Source organism: Notechis scutatus, chromosome 9 (assembly GCF_049901735.1).
Source record: "Notechis scutatus isolate UNSWTSFEM ecotype Mainland chromosome 9, rNotScu1.2, whole genome shotgun sequence".
NCBI lineage: Eukaryota > Metazoa > Chordata > Lepidosauria > Squamata > Elapidae > Notechis > Notechis scutatus.
The window spans coordinates 19986772-20006270 of NC_142017.1; the positions used below are offsets into that span (position 1 = coordinate 19986772).

Sequence of the window (19499 nt, forward strand, 5' to 3'; positions counted from 1 at the left end):
GGAAGGAAGGAAGGAGAAAGAAAGAAAGAGGGAGGGAGAGAGAAAGGAAGTAAGTAAGTAAGGAAGGAAGGAAGGAAGGAAGGAAGGAAAGAAACCAAGACAAACAGACAGAAAGAAAGAAGGAAAGAAAGAAAAAAGGAAGAAAGGAAGAAAGAGGGAGGGAGAGATAGAGAGGAGGGAGAGAGGAAGGAAGGAAGAGAGGGAGGGAGACAGAAAAAAAAGAAAAAAGAGGGAGGGAGAGAGAAGGAGGGAGAGAGAAAGGAAGGAAGGAAGGAAGGAAGGAAGGAAAGAAAAAAGAAAAAGAAAGAAAGAAAAAGAAAGAAAAAACTTTTCTGGAAGGGAAGGTGAAATTAACAAAATGGATGCATGAATGAACGTGGTGAGTCAATCACCATTTGGCTGCCTCGTCTGGTTCCTAGTTTGTTTACTATGTTATCCTGCCTAATCTTCAACTGGGTACAGAGCAGTGGTGGGATTCAGCCATTCCGCACCAGTTCAGGAGAACCGGTTGTTAACTTTCTGACCAGTTTGGTGAACTGGTTGTTGGAAGAAACCATTAGGTCAGAGAACCAGTTGTTAAAAGTATTTGAATCCCACCACTGTATATAAGTGTCCCAAGGCAGCAAATATACATAATATTCCTTTCTCCTATTTTCCCCACTACAACAATCCTGTGATGTCGGTTGAGCGGAGAGAGGCAGAGAGCAATAGCAATAGAACTTAAGACTTATATACTGCTTTATAGGGCTTTACAGCCCTCTCTAAGTGGTTTACAGGGTCAGCCTCTTGCCCCCAACAATCTGGGTCCTCATTTTACCCACCTTGGAAGGATGGAAGGCTGAGTCAACCTTGAGCCTGGTGGGATTTGAGCTGCCCAATTGCAGGCGGCCAACAGTCAGCAGAAATACCCTCCAGTACTGCACTCTAACCACTGTACCACATGGCTGAAGATTGACCTAAGATCACCCCGCTGGCCTTCATATCTAAGTTAGAACTAGAACTCACCATCTCCTGGTTTCTAAGCCAGCACCTTAACCACTATACCAAACTGGTTCTCAGTTATTTCCTAATTTTTATAAAGCTGCATTTTGCTCAAATTAAGAACTGCAAGAAACACGTAGCCCAGAGAAGAGCCTGGACTTGTCCAGAATGGTATATAGGGTTTCCTGCTAAAGCAGGGGGTTAGACTAGAAGACCTCCAAGGTCCCTTTCAACTGTGTTATTCTCTTATTCCTTTCAAATCTTCACATTCATGCTCCCAACTTCCTTGGATACTTACGTTTGGCTCCCATAACCCAGAAGACACACGAAGGAGTAAAATTCCTCTGAAATAAAACCAAAATTCAAATAGTGAATATAATGCATGGTATTTTTTTTTTAAAAAAAGTAAAGTACAAGGAACAATCGTAGAGATACATGCAATATTTCTTAGGCTCTGCAAAAGTTTAAGACATCTGGACTTCAACTTCAAAACATCATGATGCTCTCCAAAATAGTAAAGAAAACTTATTACATCAGGTCAATAATTGGAAGCAATGAATATACAGGTAGTCCTTGACTTACCATCACAATTGAGCCCCACATTTCTGTTTTTATGTTTTTTTTAAATATTGATTTTGATGGTGGTTAGCTGTGCAGAGTGATAAATTTGAGATGGGTGGCTAGATAAATTGAGATAATCAATCAGTTAATGACTTGATGGCTCTGGAACCTATTTCTCCAATCCTCCTAATTAGGCATAAGTATACAAAATCATACATTGCAATGTCCTACCTGTCAATGAATACTTCAGCTTCAACCATAACAACACAAGAGCACACAATAGATACAAACTCAAAGTAAACCGCACCAAACTTGATTGCAGGAAATACGACTTCAGCAATAGAGTGGTCAATGTCTGGAATACTCTACCCGACTCTGTAGTTTCTTCCCCAAACCCCAAAAACTTTAACCTTAGCCTGTCTACTATTGACCTCACCCCTTTCCTAAGAGGTCTGTAGGGGCGTGCATAAGCGCACCAACGTGCCTACCGTCCCTGTCCTATTGTTTCTCTTATTCTTTTATTTTTCTTATATGTAACCATTTCATGTATTCACAACTATGTATACATTTATACTTATTATCTTGTAAACAATTGGCAAATCAAATAAATAAATAAATAAATCTATCTATCTATCTATCTATCTATCTATCTATCTATCTATCTACCTACCTACCTAACTACCTACCTACCTACCTACCTACCTATCTATCTATCTGCTGTGCCATCCCATTTAGCTGTGGGAGCTTCATCACTGGAGACTTTCAAGAAGAGAATGAAAACAAGCCAAGACCAGGGCAATGGGAAGAAGAGATTTCTGACTTACCTGGTTGTGCCAAAAAGTTATTGATATTCGCTCTTCTGGGAGCAACCCATGAACTGATGTATTCCCCACTGAGATGCCAATCACTTTTCCACCAAGGATCGGGTGGGAATCATTATCCTGCCAGAAACAAATTTAGGTGATATAGATAATGATGGATGGACGGACAGACAGACAGATGAATCGATAGATGATAGGAGACAAACAGATTAAATAGATGACAGGTGATTAAATATAAGATAGATAGATAGATAGATAGATAGATAGATAGATAGATAGATAGATAGATAATAGATAGATAGATAGATAGATAGATAGATAGATAGATAGATAGATAGATAGATAGATAGATAGATGAGGCAGACAGATTAGATAGAGAGAGAGAGACAGCTTAGATAGGAAGACATATAGAGATAGATAGATAGAAGAGACAGACAGATTAGATAGAGAGAGACAGATTAGATAGAGAGATATATAGATATAGATAGATAGATGATAGATGATAGATGATAGATAGATAGATATAAAAGACAGACAGATTAGAGGGGGGGGAGAGATAAGAGACAGATTACATAGATATAAGACAGACAGATTAGATAGAGATAGATAGATAGCTATGAGACTAGATAGATATTTAGATAGATGTTTAGATAGATAGATAGATAGATAGATAGATAGATAGATAGATAGATAGATAGATAGATAGATAGATAGATATAAGAGACAGATTACATAGATGTAAGAGAGACAGAGGACTTCCGGTTGCAGCGCTGTGGCGGAGTGGGGAGAGAAGAGCAAGCTCTGCTCTCTCATCCCCAATCTGCACGTTCGGAGGCTCCGGCGAGGGGAGCTTTACTTGTTTAAAAGAAACTGAACCCTATAGTTAAGGATAAAGAATATAGTTGATATATCATACTATAGTAATATAATATAGTTGTATAAGAACAATTTATAGTAATTATATTTTATGCTATTCTATCACACCCTTTCTCTCTTTTCTTCTTTATTTTGATACTATCCTTCCTGTCCTCCCTCTTGCTTTCTCTCTTCTCTCTCTTCTCTAATATAGGTGATCCAGCTAGCTTTAGACTCTATAGAAGACTGAATCAATCTTGAATAACATATAATACCATAAATTGGAAAGGTGAAAAGATATATTTTAAGGGAAAGTATTGAATAGAATTGATAACGAAAGGAGAATTAAATAGTGAATGGTAAAGTGGGAAGATAACTATAACAAAGTTTGGAACATGACCAGTACTATGACAACTTTGAAAGGGAAAAAAACAAATTTCTGGTTCATCAGTGTCTATCGCATCTCCAGCGGGTCAAAAAACAATAGAAGGAATGCTGAACATGGAAAAAACAAGCGACATGGCTAACATGCAGACGATATAAGCAACATTAACAGCTATTCAGGAAACAATGCTTAAAATGCAGGAGACAATGGTAAACAACCACACAGATATGAAGATGGAAATGGGAGAAATGAAGGGTAAGCTCCAAAACCTGGATGAGAAGATAGGAACGATCCAGCAGACAATGGAGAAAAATGAACAAAGAATAAAGAATATAGAAATCAAAGCTGAACAAACAGGCAAGAGATTGGAAGGGATGGATAGGGAAGTAATAGAGATGAACAGAGATTTAGAGGATTCGAAATGGAATGTGCAGCATTCTATTTGAGGTTCCAAAATATATTGGAATCCAAAGATAATGATCCAGGAGCCATAATGTCCCACTTAATAGCAGAGGCATTGCAAAGGAACCAACAGGAAATAGTGAAAGAATTAGATGAGGTCTTTCGAATTCATACAAACTACACCAGATGGAACAAGCTGCCAAGGGAGGTTCACATTAGGTTCGCCAGGGAAAACGTAAGAGAATTACAAAGGACGAGCCAATGGTATACAAAGAAAGAGAGATCACAACCTTGAAACAAATCCCGAGGCGGGTGAGAGAGCTGGGGAAGGACTATAGATCTCTGGCGATACTTCTGAATAAACAAAACATCTGGTTCCGATGACTATTCCTGAAGGAATGCTGGTGATGTGGCAAGAAAGAAGAGTAAAAATTGACAGTATTGAAAAGGTGCAAGAATTTTATGATCAGCTGATAGAAACAGAGGAAGAGGGGAGCAGCAAAGAAGAGTTGGAAAGCAAGAGTCAGGAGGACCAATAAGAAGACCAACAACAGGGAATACAGGAAAGCGACCAAGAAGAGAGAGGTAAAGAAAAGAGAGAAAACCCAAGGAGAGAAGGACTAAGAACAAGACCCCAAAGAGAAGCAAGAACAAACAGAAGATTTAGGTAGACTCAGAATCAACAATGGAAGAAGAGATTAAACTACTCTCAATAAACATCAACGGACTAAACTCCCAGATCAAGAGGAAACAAATATTAACTAAATTAACTAAACAAAACGTTGACATTACATGCCTGCAGGAGGTACATATCCAAAAACAACACAAAAGATATTTAGAATATCCCAAGTTAGGTGTATTATTATTATTTTTAAGCAAATTTTATTAATTTCAAAGACAAACAAATCATCATCAACCATTACATATTTGAACCTTTTTCCATTATAAATTTTACAAGTCAGATAAAACCTTATTTTATACAATACAATTCTATTTTAAGCCATTTCCATATGAGCATAAAAATACCTCTTATCCAATTTCTCTTTACTTCTCTTTATTCTCTTTATTCTCTTATTCAATTTCACTATTATTATTTAATCTATTTCTTTCTGACTTGATTACCATTATTCTCATTCTGTATTTCTACAAGGTTTTATTAATACTCTCAAAAACATAAACACACAACAAACAAACATATAAAAATCTTTTAGGAAAGTAACTAGGTGTATTATTTACAGCACTGGCAGATCAAAAGAAAAGTGGGGTAGCAATTTATGTAAAAAAAAGGGATAAATGCAAAAACAAATTAGGCAGATAAACAAGGCAGAATTTTAATGATACAAATTAATTTGCATCAAAAACAATTACTATTGGTGGGGATATATGCCCCTAACGATAACCAGAGGAGGTTTTATAAGAGACTATATGACAAAATAATTAGTGTAGGTGAAGAAAATATTTGCTGAATAGGGGACTTCAATGCCATTGTTGATGTTAAAAAAGATTATATTAGTATGGAAGATACCAGGAAGAAAAAAAAGAAAATTCTACCAAAAACTTTTTTCGATTTAACGCAAGAGACTAACTTGGAAGACATATGGAGGAAGAGAAATCCAAATGAGAAGAAATTTACATTTTATTCTAGTCCACAAAAATCTTGATCCAGAATTGATATGGTGTGGGCAAATGGGGCAATTGAGAAAGACATTAGTAAAGTAGAAATAATGCCAAATATATGGGCCAACCATAGCCCAGTAAAAATTACATGGAAAGGACAGAATAAAAGGAAAAGGAGATGGATACTAAATCCACAAATAACAAAAGAAAAAGAATATATTCAAAGAATTAAAGATGGATTAGAAATATTTTCCAAGGTTAACTTAAAACAACCTACTAGTCTACAAAATTTATGGGACACCACAAAGGCCTACGTGAGAGGCATATCAATAGCTTATATAGCTAAGAAAAATAAAGAAAAATGGAAGAAACAGAATGAATTACAAGAAAGGGTTAAAAAAATTGAATATGAGCTCCAAAAAGATCCAAAAAATATGGAAGCTAAGAAAGAAATAGGGAGGATTAGACATGAATTAAATTTGATAGATATTGAGGAAAATGCACGCAAATTAAAAACTCCCAAACACAATTTTTTTTTGAATCAGCAAATAAACCAGGAAGGTAGTTGTCCCATAAATTAAAAATAGAGAAAGAGAAAAGATTAATCCAGCAACTTAAGAATGAGGAAGGGGCAGTGCATTATCAGGTGGAGGAGAAAAAGAGAATTGTGCAAAGGTATTTTGGCAAGCTTTATAAGCAAGAAGAAGTTATGGAAGAAAATGTTAGACACTACTTGGAGGGAAACGGTCTGAGCCCAATCTCTGAAGAAAACAGAGAAACACTTAACAAAGAAATAACACTAATAGAGCTACAAAAGGCAATACAAAAACAAAAAAATAATAAAACCCCAGGTCTGGATGGTTTATCCAGCAAATTATATAAAAATTTATCTGAAATATTCGAACCAATATTACTAGAACTATATAACGTGGCATTAATGCAAGCTAGACTCCCGAGGTCCTGGTCCGAGGCATACATCTCCTTAATTGCAAAAGATGGCACCGATCAACAACTAATTGCGAACTATAGGCCAATCTCGTTGCTAAATACGGACTATAAGATATTTATGACAATATTGGCAGAAAGAATGAAACCAATTCTGAGTGAACTTATACATACAGACTAGAATGGTTTCCTGCCAAATAAACAAATCAAAAATAATATTAGAACAGTACTAAATTCGATTGAATACTATGAAGCTCAGAAAAACCCAGAACAACAGGCAGCCTTAATCTTCCTTGATGTACAAAAAACATTTGATAATCTCAATGGGAAATTCATGTTATATCAAATTAAAAAGTTGAACTTTGGCACCAATATAGAAAAAACCATTACAAGCAATGTATTCAAATCAAAAAGCGAGTGTATTATTAAATGGAGATCGCACGGAAGATTTTGAAATTGCAAAAGGAGTAAGACAAGGGTGTCCGCTATCGCCTCTGTTATTTATCTTGTCTTTAGAAGTGTTGCTAGCGGCAACCAGACAAAACCCAGAGATTCATGGAATTAAAATTAGAAATGAGGAATATAAAGTTCAGGCATTCGCCGATGATTTGGTATTTATAGTGGAAGATCCAATGAATTCAGGACCAATATTGTTGCAACAAATAGAAAAATTTGGGGAAGTGGCAGGATTCAAAATAAATAAAAACAAAACTAAGATGATAGTCAAAAATTGTATAAAAAACAAAAAGTAGAATTAGAAAACATAATGGGACTGCAAATAGTAAAAAAGGTGAAATACCTGGGAATTTGGTTATCACCCAGATGTTCATCACTAAAAGAGGACAATTACGTTAAATTGATTAAGCAAATTAGGAAAGAATTGGAATTATGGGCCAAATTGAAACTGTCTCTACTAGGAAGAATAGCAACGTTGAAAATGAATACCTTACCAAAACCAATATATTTATTCCAAATGATCCAATTTAATTAGGGAAACCTTTCTTTACAGAACTAAATAAAATAATGTCTAAGTTTGTCTGGTTGGGCAAGAGGCCACGTATTAAAATGAAACTATTACAAGATAGCAGGAGCAGAGGCGGTCCTAGATTACCAGAATGGGAACTCTACTATTTGGGTTTATTTTATTTTAATGAAAAAAAAAAAAAAAAAAAAAAAAAAAAAAAAAGGGGGGGGGGGGGTGGGTTTTTTTTTTTTTTTTTTTTTTTTTTTTTGGGGGGGGGGGGGGGTTTTTTTGTTTTTTTTTTTTTTTTTTGGGGGGGGGGTTCAGGCAGCAGTGTTGAATTGGATCAAAGACTGGGTCAAATTAAGAGACAAGAGAATCTTGACATTAGAAGGACGTGTCCTCCTGATAGGTTGGCATGCATTTCTGTGGGAAAACAAAAGTAATGTACATACCTATTTTAATCAACATCTAATAAGGGACTAATTGATTACAACCTGGAAAAAAAAAATCAAAGGTGAGCATTAAATGGAAATCCCACGATGGCTGTCAACCATGGAAGCCATAATCCATCCAAACAGATTAGACCTAAGGAAAATGGTAAGCTATGAGGAATTATTAGATAGTCAAGGAAAATTAAAATCAAATCAAGAACTAAAGGAAAATGGAATCATAATTGATTGGTGGCCATATTTGCAAATCCAAAATAAATATAAAAAAGACTTAAAAGATTTTGGTTTTGACAAAGGGAAAAATCAATTAGATAAAATCTTAATGGGACCGGAACAAAAATGTATAACTAAAATATACAAATACTTATTAGACTTCAAAATGTAAGAAGAAACAGTCAAAGGCACAATGATTGCATGTGCACAGAATTTTGGACACACTATAGAATTAGAGGAATGGGAGAAAATATGGAATGTAAATTATAAGTTAACGGTATCCACGGCATACAAAGAAAATATGTACAAAATGTTTTATAGTTGGTATTTAGCTCCAACGAGATTGGCAAAAAATTTATTCCAACATAAGTCCCAAATGTTGGAAATGTAAAAAAGTTGACAGTACATTTTATCACATGTGGTGGTTGTGCCTCGAGACCAGGACATACTGGATCCAAACTAAAACTGGTTACAAGAGATTACTGGGTACCAGATTGAGCTCAGACCAGAAATCTTCCTCTTAGGAATCATCAAAGATAGATTACCAAAAGAAGTAAAATATTTATTGCTACACATTACAACAGCCGCCAGAATAGCCTTTGCGCAGGTATGGAAAACTACAAATACTCTTAACGAAGAATTAATCATGCATAAAGTAATGGAAAGTGCTGAGATGAACATGTTAACATTGAAACTGAAAGAAAAAGATGACTCTGAATTCTTTTTAATTTGGAACAATCGATATAAATGGTTAACAAACAGAACTAAGAAGTGAGACAAGAAACCTAATTGTAATAATCCTTAAGAAAGTAAAACATAATCGATAGATGATAGGAGACAAACAGATTAAATAGATGACAGGTGATTAAATATATGAGATAGATAGATGATAGATAGATAGATAGATAGATAGATAGATAGATAGATAGATAGATAGATAGATAGATAGATAGATAGATAGATAGACAGAGAGACAGATGGATGAGACAGATGGATGAGACAGACAGTTTAGAGAGAGGGAGAGATATAGATAGATAGATAGATAGATAGATAGATAGATAGATAGATAGATAGATAGATAGATAGATAGATAGATAGATAGATATAAGAGACAGATTAGAGGGAGAGGGAGATAAGAGACTTACATAGACATAAAACAGACAGATTAGAGATAGATAGATAGATAGATAGATAGATAGATAGATAGATAGATAGATAGAATAGACTAGATAGATAATTAGGTAGGTAGGTAGGTAGGTAGGTAGGTAGGTAGGTAGGTAGGTAGGTAGGTAGGTAGATAGATAGATAGATAGATAGATAGATAGATAGATAGATAGATAGATAGATAGATAGATAGATAGATGAGAGCTTGAGAGATACAGGCAGGCAGGCAGTCATATCAGAGAGAGAGAGAGGGAGAGACAGACAGACACAGACAGATAGACAGACAGAAATAGGGATAAATAGATAGATGGACAGATATCAATATCTTGCAAAAACAAAGTTTAGAGAGAGACCAATAGACAGACAGGCCAATAGACAGACAGAGACAGGGACTACAGACAGACAGAGATAAGGACCATCTTCTGCCTCTTTCCCTATGTGTAACGTATCTGTTCTATGATGCCAGTAAATCCACAAAAGCTCATGTTGTTAACAGTAACAGCAGCTTCCAAGTTCTTTTCCTGCTTTGCCACAACATGCGCCCAATGTTCCTATGTAGAGGCTTGCAGGGATAACCCTGGCAGAGGTACACGGGAGTCATTGAGAGGAAATAAGAGACATCTCTCCAGCCTTAAGCCTTTCTCCAAGGCCCTTACCATGAAGAGCACCGGGCTGGTCGCTGCCAACATCACAACTCTTCCATCCTGGTTGACTTTTCCACCTTTGGCTTTTGTTAAGACTGTTTTTGACAGAGCCACTTGGAACTGGTTGATTTCAACATCCTGTAACACAGAAAAAGATGTGGCATTACAAGACTTTGATTGGAAAAGAAGGACACAGAACATAGAACAACAGAGTCAGAAGGGACCTTGGAGGGCATCTAGTCCAACCCCCTGCTGGAGCAGCAGAATCTATTCCAAATATTAGCCTCTACCTAGGATCGAACTCACAGCCTCCTGATTGTGAGGCAAGAGCTCCACTTCTAGGCCACCGCACTGGACAGGAGTTAAGGCTGGGACCATCATTTCCCATCTGGATTTTCTTAAATTTGGTTTGCATCTACTGGTTCTGGCAACCAGGCCTATGCTGCGATCTATAATTTTCCAAATTATTGTCGCATTCTTTTCAGATCAGAGTTACACACAGATAATCCTTCAAGTTGTCAAGTTTGGACACTCCTGGTATAGAGTCTCCTGCTCAAGCAGGAGGCTGGACTAGAAGACCTCCAAGGTCCCTTCCAATTCTGTTGTTCAGTATTCTATATTCTGGGGTGGTTGTTGTGGTTGTTTTTGCATCTCAGTTCTGTACTCACATTCACGTTTTCCTCAATGGTCAAAGTTTGTGTCTTAGGTAGAATTTTGTGCACATTGGCAAGCACCTTTGATCTCCCAAACCTCTTGTGATCTTCTTGGAACTGTGTCTCTGTCAAAATTGACTCCAGATGTTGGAGATCTCTGTTGAAAAAAGGAGGACCAGATGGATCCAGGCAACAGTTCCACAGGTACCCACCTCCATCACAGAGGCGGGCTGCCATTTCACTGGCCTACCTTAGTCCAACAGGCAGAAACACCTGCAGCAAATTAGAATGATGTTAGAAGGGCACACCTGTACAGTACAGGCAGCCCTTGTTTAGTGACAGCCTCTTTTAAGGACCATTCACTGTTATGGGGGTGGTGGAAAAAGTAAAAGGCATGAAAAAGGCTTTCATGCCTGAGGTGGGTCTGGAACTCACCCTCTCCTAGTGATTGTCTCCAAGTTACCCAGCCAGCTTTGATACCTAAGATGGGACTAGAACTCACAGTCTCTTGGTGTTTGGCCCAAAGTCACCCAGTCAGCTTTCACGCCTAAGGTGGGTCTAGGACATTCTGGGAATTGAAGTCCACAAGTCTTAAAGTTGGCAAGGTTGGAGACCCCTGGTCTAGAACACTCCATCTCCTGGTGACTGACCCAAAGACATCCAACTGGCTTTCATGCCTAAGGTTGGACTAGAACCCACTGTCTCCTGGTGATTGACCCAAAGACATCCAACTGGCTTTCATGCCTAAGGTTGGACTAGAACTCACTGTCTCCTGGTGATTGACCCAAAGACATCCAACTGGCTTTCATGCCTAAGGTTGGACTAGAACTCACTGTCTCCTGGTGATTGACCCAAAGACATCCAACTGGCTTTCATGCCTAAGGTTGGACTAGAACCCACTGTCTCCTGGTGATTGACCCAAAGACATCCAACTGGCTTTCATGCCTAAGGTTGGACTAGAACCCACTGTCTCCTGGTGATTGACCCAAAGACATCCAACTGGCTTTCATGCCTAAGGTTGGACTAGAACTCACTGTCTCCTGGTGATTGACCCAAAGACATCCAACTGGCTTTCATGCCTAAGGTTGGACTAGAACTCACTGTCTCCTGGTGATTGACCCAAAGACATCCAACTGGCTTTCATGCCTAAGGTTGGACTAGAACCCACTGTCTCCTGGTGATTGACCCAAAGACATCCAACTGGCTTTCATGCCTAAGGTTGGACTAGAACCCACTGTCTCCTGGTGATTGACCCAAAGACATCCAACTGGCTTTCATGCCTAAGGTTGGACTAGAACTCACTGTCTCCTGGTGTTGACCCAGACACTCAACTGGCTTTCATGCCTAAAGCAGGACTAGAACTCACTGTCTCCTGGTGTTGACCCAGACACTCAACTGGCTTTCATGCCTAAAGGAGGACTACAACTCAGTCTCCTGGCGATCATCTCAAAGTCACCCAGCTGGCTTTCATGCCTACGGCAGGAGTAGAACTTACCATGTCCTGTTTTGTAGCCTGGTGCTTTCACCACTAGACCAAACTGGTCAGTGGTGGGTTCCCAATTTTTTTCCTACCAGTTCTATCATGAGTGCACAGAACTCGAAAACTGCCCTCTGTGTCAGCACTAGTGAGGTCAGCTGTTTTTTGCTTAATATTTCTTAACCTCAGAAACTTCAAGAAGAATAGACTTCAATTCCCAAGCTGGCTGGGGAATTCTGGGAATTGAAGCCTACTCTTCCTGAAGCTGCTGAGGTTAAGAATCCCTGCCTTAGAGACTCGACTAGGTTCTAACCTAGGGGAATGTAGATTGAAGTGATGAAACAGTGACAAAGCAAGCACATTCTGTTTTGGAGCTGTGAGGAATCAATGGCCCAGCTCTCTTTTCTTCACCAGTACAGACAGCCGTGAGCCCATGTATACTCACAAAAAGGGATCTTCACGTATGGTACCCCTACTTCGCTGAGGCATTTCTAATTTTATCAATTTTGATTCTATTCTTCTAATTTCGTTTTCCACGTCACTTGCTCCACCTGGGTTTCCTTTCCCCCACACTGTTGGATAAAGCAAGAAAGAAGGTCACAGAAAGCTGCCTTGCTCACCCAAAGTCTCCCCTGAGGAACATCTAGTGATGTCTCTTGGAAGGGAAGTTGAGGTGTTGTGCTCCATAGAAAGGGAGGTAGTTTTTATATTACCTGGGAGCTGGAGAAGGAGAAGGAGAAGATAAAAGGGCATTCTGGGAGCTTGGGTCTCAATCCAGATGCTGCAGAGGCTTGACGTTGTCATCGTGGTCTTATACAAACCAGGTTTCCTTGCACACAACCTCTAATCGCTTGGCTGTCTTTCAACGCACCTGGAAAAGTGTGCAATTCTGCAAGTTAAAACCTCATCATTGCCTTTCAGGAAGGGCAGAAATGAGCTGGGAATATATCCTATAATTGGTATCTGTTTTTAAAGTGGGTTCCTGATCAATATATAGTACAAACCACACTTAAGGTCCTTGGTTCCTCCAAAGAGACAAGAGCAGCACCTCCAGTCTACCCCAATTGGAGATACTATAATGCAAGGGTATTCAAACTTGGCAAGTTTAAGACTTGTGGACTTCAACTCCCAGAATTCCCCAGCCAGCAAACTTGCCAAGTGTGGAGATCCCGGCTATAATGGTCTTTAATACATAGAAGGAGTGCAGGTCTATGTATTTGGATCAGCATCGTTCTATAGTGGAAGGGGGAGAATGATTCAGTGGTTAAATTTGTATCCTACTGTAAAGGCAGGATAGAAATTAATAAATAAAAATAGATAAAATGCAAAGTTCAAGGCAAAAAAAGAAAACAGATGTGACAAAAAAAGAAAAACAGAGTAAGAAGAAAAACAGAAAAATATGCATACACTAAAGAAAAAGAAAAGAAATATAGGAAGCAATGACTTCCCTCTTCATCAGAAGTATAAATAATGTTAGTAACTTATCACCTTCCAAGAAGCAAAGGGTATGTGGTCTACTTGTCAAATATTTCTTGATGTTATCCTGATTCACTTGTTAAAAAAATAAACAGGCGGTCAAAATTCTCCCATTTTTTCTAAGCAAGCAAAATTGAAGGACTCCACATTGGAACAGACTGTGGGTTTAAAAAAAAAAAACTGACACAAACTTCGTGTTTCTTTTCAAAAAGTCAGATGAGAAAAAGTCATTTCCTCTTTTCTCTCTCTAACAACCCTGATCCAAATGAAGAGCTGAACTCTCTCAGTGGCTAAAAGAATGGAAAGAGTTGACCTAATCATTTTTACTCGCCTTTGGGTTATTCCACAATTGCATCACTTTTACTACAAAATGATTATTCTATTAAAGCTTTCAAGGAAACTGAAAACAAAATTGGGCCAGCAAAGTAGAGCAGTGGAAAATTCAGAAGTCAATGGGATTTCAGAAGTAAACACGTGAAAAGAGATGGCAGGCACGTTAACTGAGATATTTGTATTACTCATAAATATATAAGCAAAGCAGAAGGAAAAGCTTAACAGAATGTTAACAGAGTTGGAAGGGACCTTGTAGGTCATCTAGTCCAACCCCCCACCCAAGCAGGACACCCTACACCATTTCTGAAAGATAGCCATCCAGTCTCTTATTGAAATCCTCCAGTGATGAAACTCCCACAACTTCCAAAGGCAACTCCTGTTCCTATCGGTTGATTGCTCTCACTGTCAGAAAATTCCTCCTTATTTCCAGGCTGAATATCTCCTTGATCAGTTTCCATCCATTATTCCTTGTCTGGCCTTCAGGTGCCTTGGAAAATAGGTTGACCCCTTCCTCCTCTCTGGGGCAGCCCCTCAAATATTGGAAAGTGAGCCAGTGTCCTTAAAACATAAATCTTAAATTGTCTTAGAGAACCACCAAGCTGGCACATTTTCATCTTGTTTACTTTGGAGCATTTGCCTAATGTAACCGACTTTCTTGAAGTATATATAAGTAGATGTACTTTGATTTTGGTTTGACCTAATTTGAGGATATGTACGTCACTCAGTTGTCAGAGACTGAAGCAAAATATAAACCCAGGAAGTAATAAATAGCAAACATTTATACAAAGTTAAGTCTTGGTCCAGCAAGTTCATTCTTCTTGTTTCTGTGAGGTCTTTGGTGCTTTCTGAGCTTGGCTGTTTTCTTGCAGACATTTCATGACCCAATTAGGTCATGTCTTCTGAAGACATGACTTAGTTCAGTACTGAATTGTCTGCAAGAAAACACCTAGGCTCAAAGAGCATCAAAGACCCCACAGTTCAACCCTAAGCTATAGAGATTCTCTTCTATTGGTTGCTACACTGATGATGTTACCTAGTGGGTAGTGAAACATCTACAATAGTGGTGGGATTCAATTTTTTTTTTACTTTTTTCTCTCTCTATTCCCTTCCCCCACCGGGGTCTCTTTTATGTTTCTCATTCCTGAACTTTCACTCTCCTTTTTTTGTGAACTTTGCTGGAGTTGCTAGTTTCTATATTCAGTCTCTCTGAACTCCTTCAGTTTTTTCAGTTCCTCTTGCATTCCCTGTTCCTTCTCCTCCCACAGTTTCTTTGCAACCCGCTGGTTCCTCTCTGATGTTCTCTGTCTGTCTTTGCTTTGTTGCCTGCAGTTCAATGTCTCACAAATTGACTAGGGTCCTTGAGACTATCAAATCCAACTCTCTGCACAGGGCACCCAGAATCTACTTTCTTTCTTTCTTTCTTTCTTTCTTTCTTTCTTTCTTTCTTTCTTTCTTTCTTTCTTTCTTTCTTTCTTTCTTTCTTTCTTTCTTTCTTTCTTTCTTTCTTTCTTTCTTCTTTTTACAATAACTCAAGGCAACGAACACAGACAATAGTGCTTCCTTCTCCTATCTTCCCCACAACAACCCTGTGAGGTGCGTTGGGTTGAGATAGAAGGACCAGGTTTTTTTTAATCAATAGCCACAGAAACTTAACTTTGCAGTCTTCTATCAGAATTACATTTTCACTCCTCCAGCTAACAGCACAATTGTTCAAATAGGGCATATAAGGTATGTTAAGAACATCCTTTAAAGCAGGGGTCTCCAACCTTAAACACTTTAAGACTTGTGGACTTCAACTCCCCTCAGCAAAGCTGGCTGAGGAATTCTGGGAGTTGAAGTCCATAAGTCTTAAAGTTGCCAAGGTTGGAGACCCCTGCTTTAGAATAGAATGGAATGGAATGGAATGGAATGGAATAGAATAGAATAGAATAGAATAGAATAGAATAGAATAGAATAGAATAGAATAGAATAGAATAGAATAGAATAGAATAGAATAGAATATGGAATGGAGTAGAGTAGGGGGGGGGGGGGGGGGGGGGGGGGGGGGGGGGGGGGGGGGGGGGGGGGGGGGGGGGGGGGGGGGGGGGGGGGGGGGGGGGGGGGGGGGGGGGGGGGGGGGGGGGGGGGGGGGGGGGGGGGGGGGGGGGGGGGGGGGGGGGGGGGGGGGGGGGGGGGGGGGGGGGGGGGGGGGGGGGGGGGGGGGGGGAAAGTTTGCCTGCGACTCGCGTGCTGGCACAAATGGCTCTGTGTGCACGCGTGCCATAGGTTCATCATCACGTGTATAGGGTTTCCTGCTTGAGCAAGGGATTGGACTAGAAGACCTCCAAGGTCCCTTCTGTTATTCTGTATAAGAATTTTGAAAATATGATTACTAGAAATCAGCATGAATTTGTCCAGAGCAAATTTGCCAAACTAACCTACTGTCTCAGTTTGTTCGACCATCAGCTTCTTTAATGGGTAGATAGAGGGAATGCTATCAACATAATATACCTTGGCTTCAAAGCAAAGCATTTGACAAACACAGTGACAAGTTGCTTAACAACCTATTGTGGGGTGCAAGAATGACAATTAAGGGGATACACAGTTGTCCCCAAAATCAGAGACAAGGGGTGTGCATGCTCCTCAAAATGGAGGCGTATCTTGTGGAGATGCTGCGAGGAACAGTCCTGGTGCCTCTTTTGTTCAATACTTTTATTAAGGATTTGAGTGAAGTGATAGAAAGAACACTCATCAAACGTTCCAAGTGATGCTGTTTTGACCCAGCTCTCCAAACACGTCAACCCATTCTGAAGTTAAATCAATGGTTCTGTCAACTCATAAAACATTTCTAAGGCCTTTCAGAGTTGCCAACAGAAAGGGAGGGGGGAAAGGGGTTTGAAAGGGCAGTGCAGCAGCTTGGAAATCAAAACTGCATTCCATACATAGTTTTTCAGATATTGCAACTAGGTGACTGAAGTTTCTGCTGCGAAAAAATATAACTGGAGAGCATGATTGATGACTCTTGGCTATGGATGTGTCCCATTGGAGAATATGAATTACGATATACCCAGGGGGTGGGGGAAAACCAGGGTCAAGGGTGACAAAGAATGATGTGTCTCAGAGTCGGCTACACCCAGACAGTGCTGACATATTAACTCCCAAATAAATTCTGTTTAGTTTTGGAAGTTTGGCTCGAGACTCATAATTTAATTGGGGTAACTGCCGGAAACCTGACAGATTCCTTTATTAGGAGGGCCTGCAGCCCCAGCAAAAAGTTTATATCTCATCGCAGGCTAACAAGTCCATCCGGTCAGAAGATGAATAGTTTTCTGCCACATTTATTCATCTCCGGCCCCTGCCTTTTATCCCCAGAGCTAGGGTGGGGCTTCATTTGCAACTGTGGCTCTTTCGTCCCAAGGACCAGCCCATAGATTTCCACTGCTCTCCTCTCCTCTACCATCCATGTGTCAGGCACTGGGCCCAGCTGTTCCTCCTCTTCCTCATCAGCCACCTCCAGACCTGGGGGCTGTTGACTTTACGTCTGAGGGCTGATGGACGGCCCAGGCTCTGCCTCTGTCTCTGCCTCTCTCTCTCTCTCTCTCTCTCTGCCAGCTCCATTCCCTCTTCCCCCTCGGAGCTCTCAGGTTGCCTTGATGCTGACCCTGACTCCCATGCTGCCTCTTCCTCCTCCTCTGATTCAGCCTGCTGGAGGGGCCAGCAACCAACAGGGCACAATAGACCCAAAATATTTAATGAGGGAGATAATACAAGCAGTCCCTAACTTAACAACCATTCATTTACCAACCATTCAAAGTTATGGTGGGGGGAAAAAAGTGATCTACAACCAGTCCTCGCACTTATGATCATCACAGCATATCTATGGTTACATGATCAGAATCCAGGCACTTGGCATCCACCATGTATTTAGGATGGTTGCAGCATCCCCAGGGGTCACGTGATCGCCAGTTGCGACCTTCCCATCCAAGGGGGGGAAGCTAGATTCACTTAACGACTGCATCACTCACGTAACAACTGCAGTGATTTGCTTAACAGCAATGGCAAAAAGGTTATAAAATCAGGCGTACCTCAACAACTGCCTTGCTTAGCGATGGAAATTCTGATCCTGTGGTCATAAGTTGAGGACTACCTGCAGCTAAAATGCTAAATAAGGCAGCAATGGCACTCAGGAACATCTGAATGAGTTACTGCTGAGGTATCCAGCCTGGAGCAGGGGTGTCAGGAAGTCAAAATGGCAGCCCCGAGCACCTGAGTGAAGTTCACCCCCTTTTAACGTGACGCCCATAACAAATGGAGATTCTGTGGCGCAGTGGATTAGAGTGCAGTATTGCAAGCTACTTCTGCTGGAGCCTGCTGCCTACAATTTGGCAGTTCAAATCCCACCAGGCTCAAGGTTGACTCAGCCCTCCATCCTTCCGAGGTAGGTAAAACGAGGACCCAGATTGTTGGGGGCAAGAGGCTGACTCTGTAAACCATTTAGAGAGGACTGTGAAGCAGTATATAAGTCTAAGGAGTCTCTCTCTCTCTCTCTCTCTCCCCCCCCTCTCTCTCTCATCTATCTATCTATCTATCTATCTATCTATCTATCTATCTATCTATCTATCTACAGTATCTATCTATCTGAGAGCTTCTGCACCAAATTCCTTGTGGGTCCAATCACACTTGGCCAATAAATAATTCTGTTCTGTTCTGTTCTGTTCTATTCCTCTCTCTCTCTCTCTCTCCCTCCCCCCCACCTCTCTCTCACACACATTATCCATCTCTCTCTCCCTCTCTCTCTCTCCTCTCTCTCTCTCTCTTCAGCCAGCCAGCCAATCTATGTCTGTATCTATCTAAGAGTCATAGTGGCATAGTGGCTAGAATGCAGTATTGCAGGCTGCCAACTGCCAGGAATTCAATCCTGACCAGCTGAAGGTTGACTCAGCCTTCCATCCTTCCGAGGTGGGTAAAATGAGGAGCCAGATTGTTGGGGGCAAGAGGCTGACTCTGTAAACTGCTTAGAGAGGACTGTAAAGCACTGTGAAGCGGTATATAAGTCTATTGCTTTTTTCCTTCCTTCCTTCCTTCCTTCCTTCCTTCCTTCCTTCCTTCCTTCCTTCCTTCCTCCCTCCCTCCTCCCTCCCTCCCTCCCTCCCTTCCTTCCTTCCTTCCTTCCTTCCTTCCTTCCTTCCTTCCTTCCTTCCTGTTAGAATGCAATATTGCAATCTGACTCTTCCCACAGCCAGGAGTTCGATTCTCACTGGCTCCAGGTTGACTCAGACTTCTGAGGTGGGTAAAATGAGGACACAGATTGTTGGGGACATCAGGCTGACTCTGTAAACCCCTTAGAGAGGGCTGGAAAGCACTATAAAGCGGTATATAAGTCTAAGTGCTATTGCTATTGCTATATGGCGCTTCAGTCTCACAGTTGTGGTTACCATCATTTTCATCCCCGCAGACACCTCTGGCTTAGTACAAGCGGTTAACAACAATAGAACGAAATTTAACACTCCACTGCACATCTGTTTGCTCCCACATTAGCCCTCCCTTCCGCAAAACGGCAGGGTGAGAAATAACAAGCAA

General features: G+C 40.3%; 1 protein-coding gene across 2 annotated transcripts in view; it reads right to left on the reverse strand.

Moving 5' to 3' along the window:
* LOC113429131 (adhesion G protein-coupled receptor G1-like) overlaps positions 1-19499 on the reverse strand; it is a 37950-nt gene that overhangs the window by 15187 nt on the left and 3264 nt on the right. For both annotated transcript variants that reach the window (XM_087971717.1, XM_087971719.1), the window contains 6 exons: positions 12845-13002; positions 12577-12703; positions 10670-10811; positions 10014-10139; positions 2367-2483; positions 1280-1325 (listed from right to left, as the gene is read on the reverse strand). In XM_087971717.1, the coding sequence (XP_087827843.1) occupies positions 1280-1325; positions 2367-2483; positions 10014-10139; positions 10670-10811; positions 12577-12703; positions 12845-12935 (649 nt within the window). In that variant the 5' untranslated portion in view covers positions 12936-13002. The remainder of the gene's footprint in view (positions 1-1279; positions 1326-2366; positions 2484-10013; positions 10140-10669; positions 10812-12576; positions 12704-12844; positions 13003-19499) is intronic.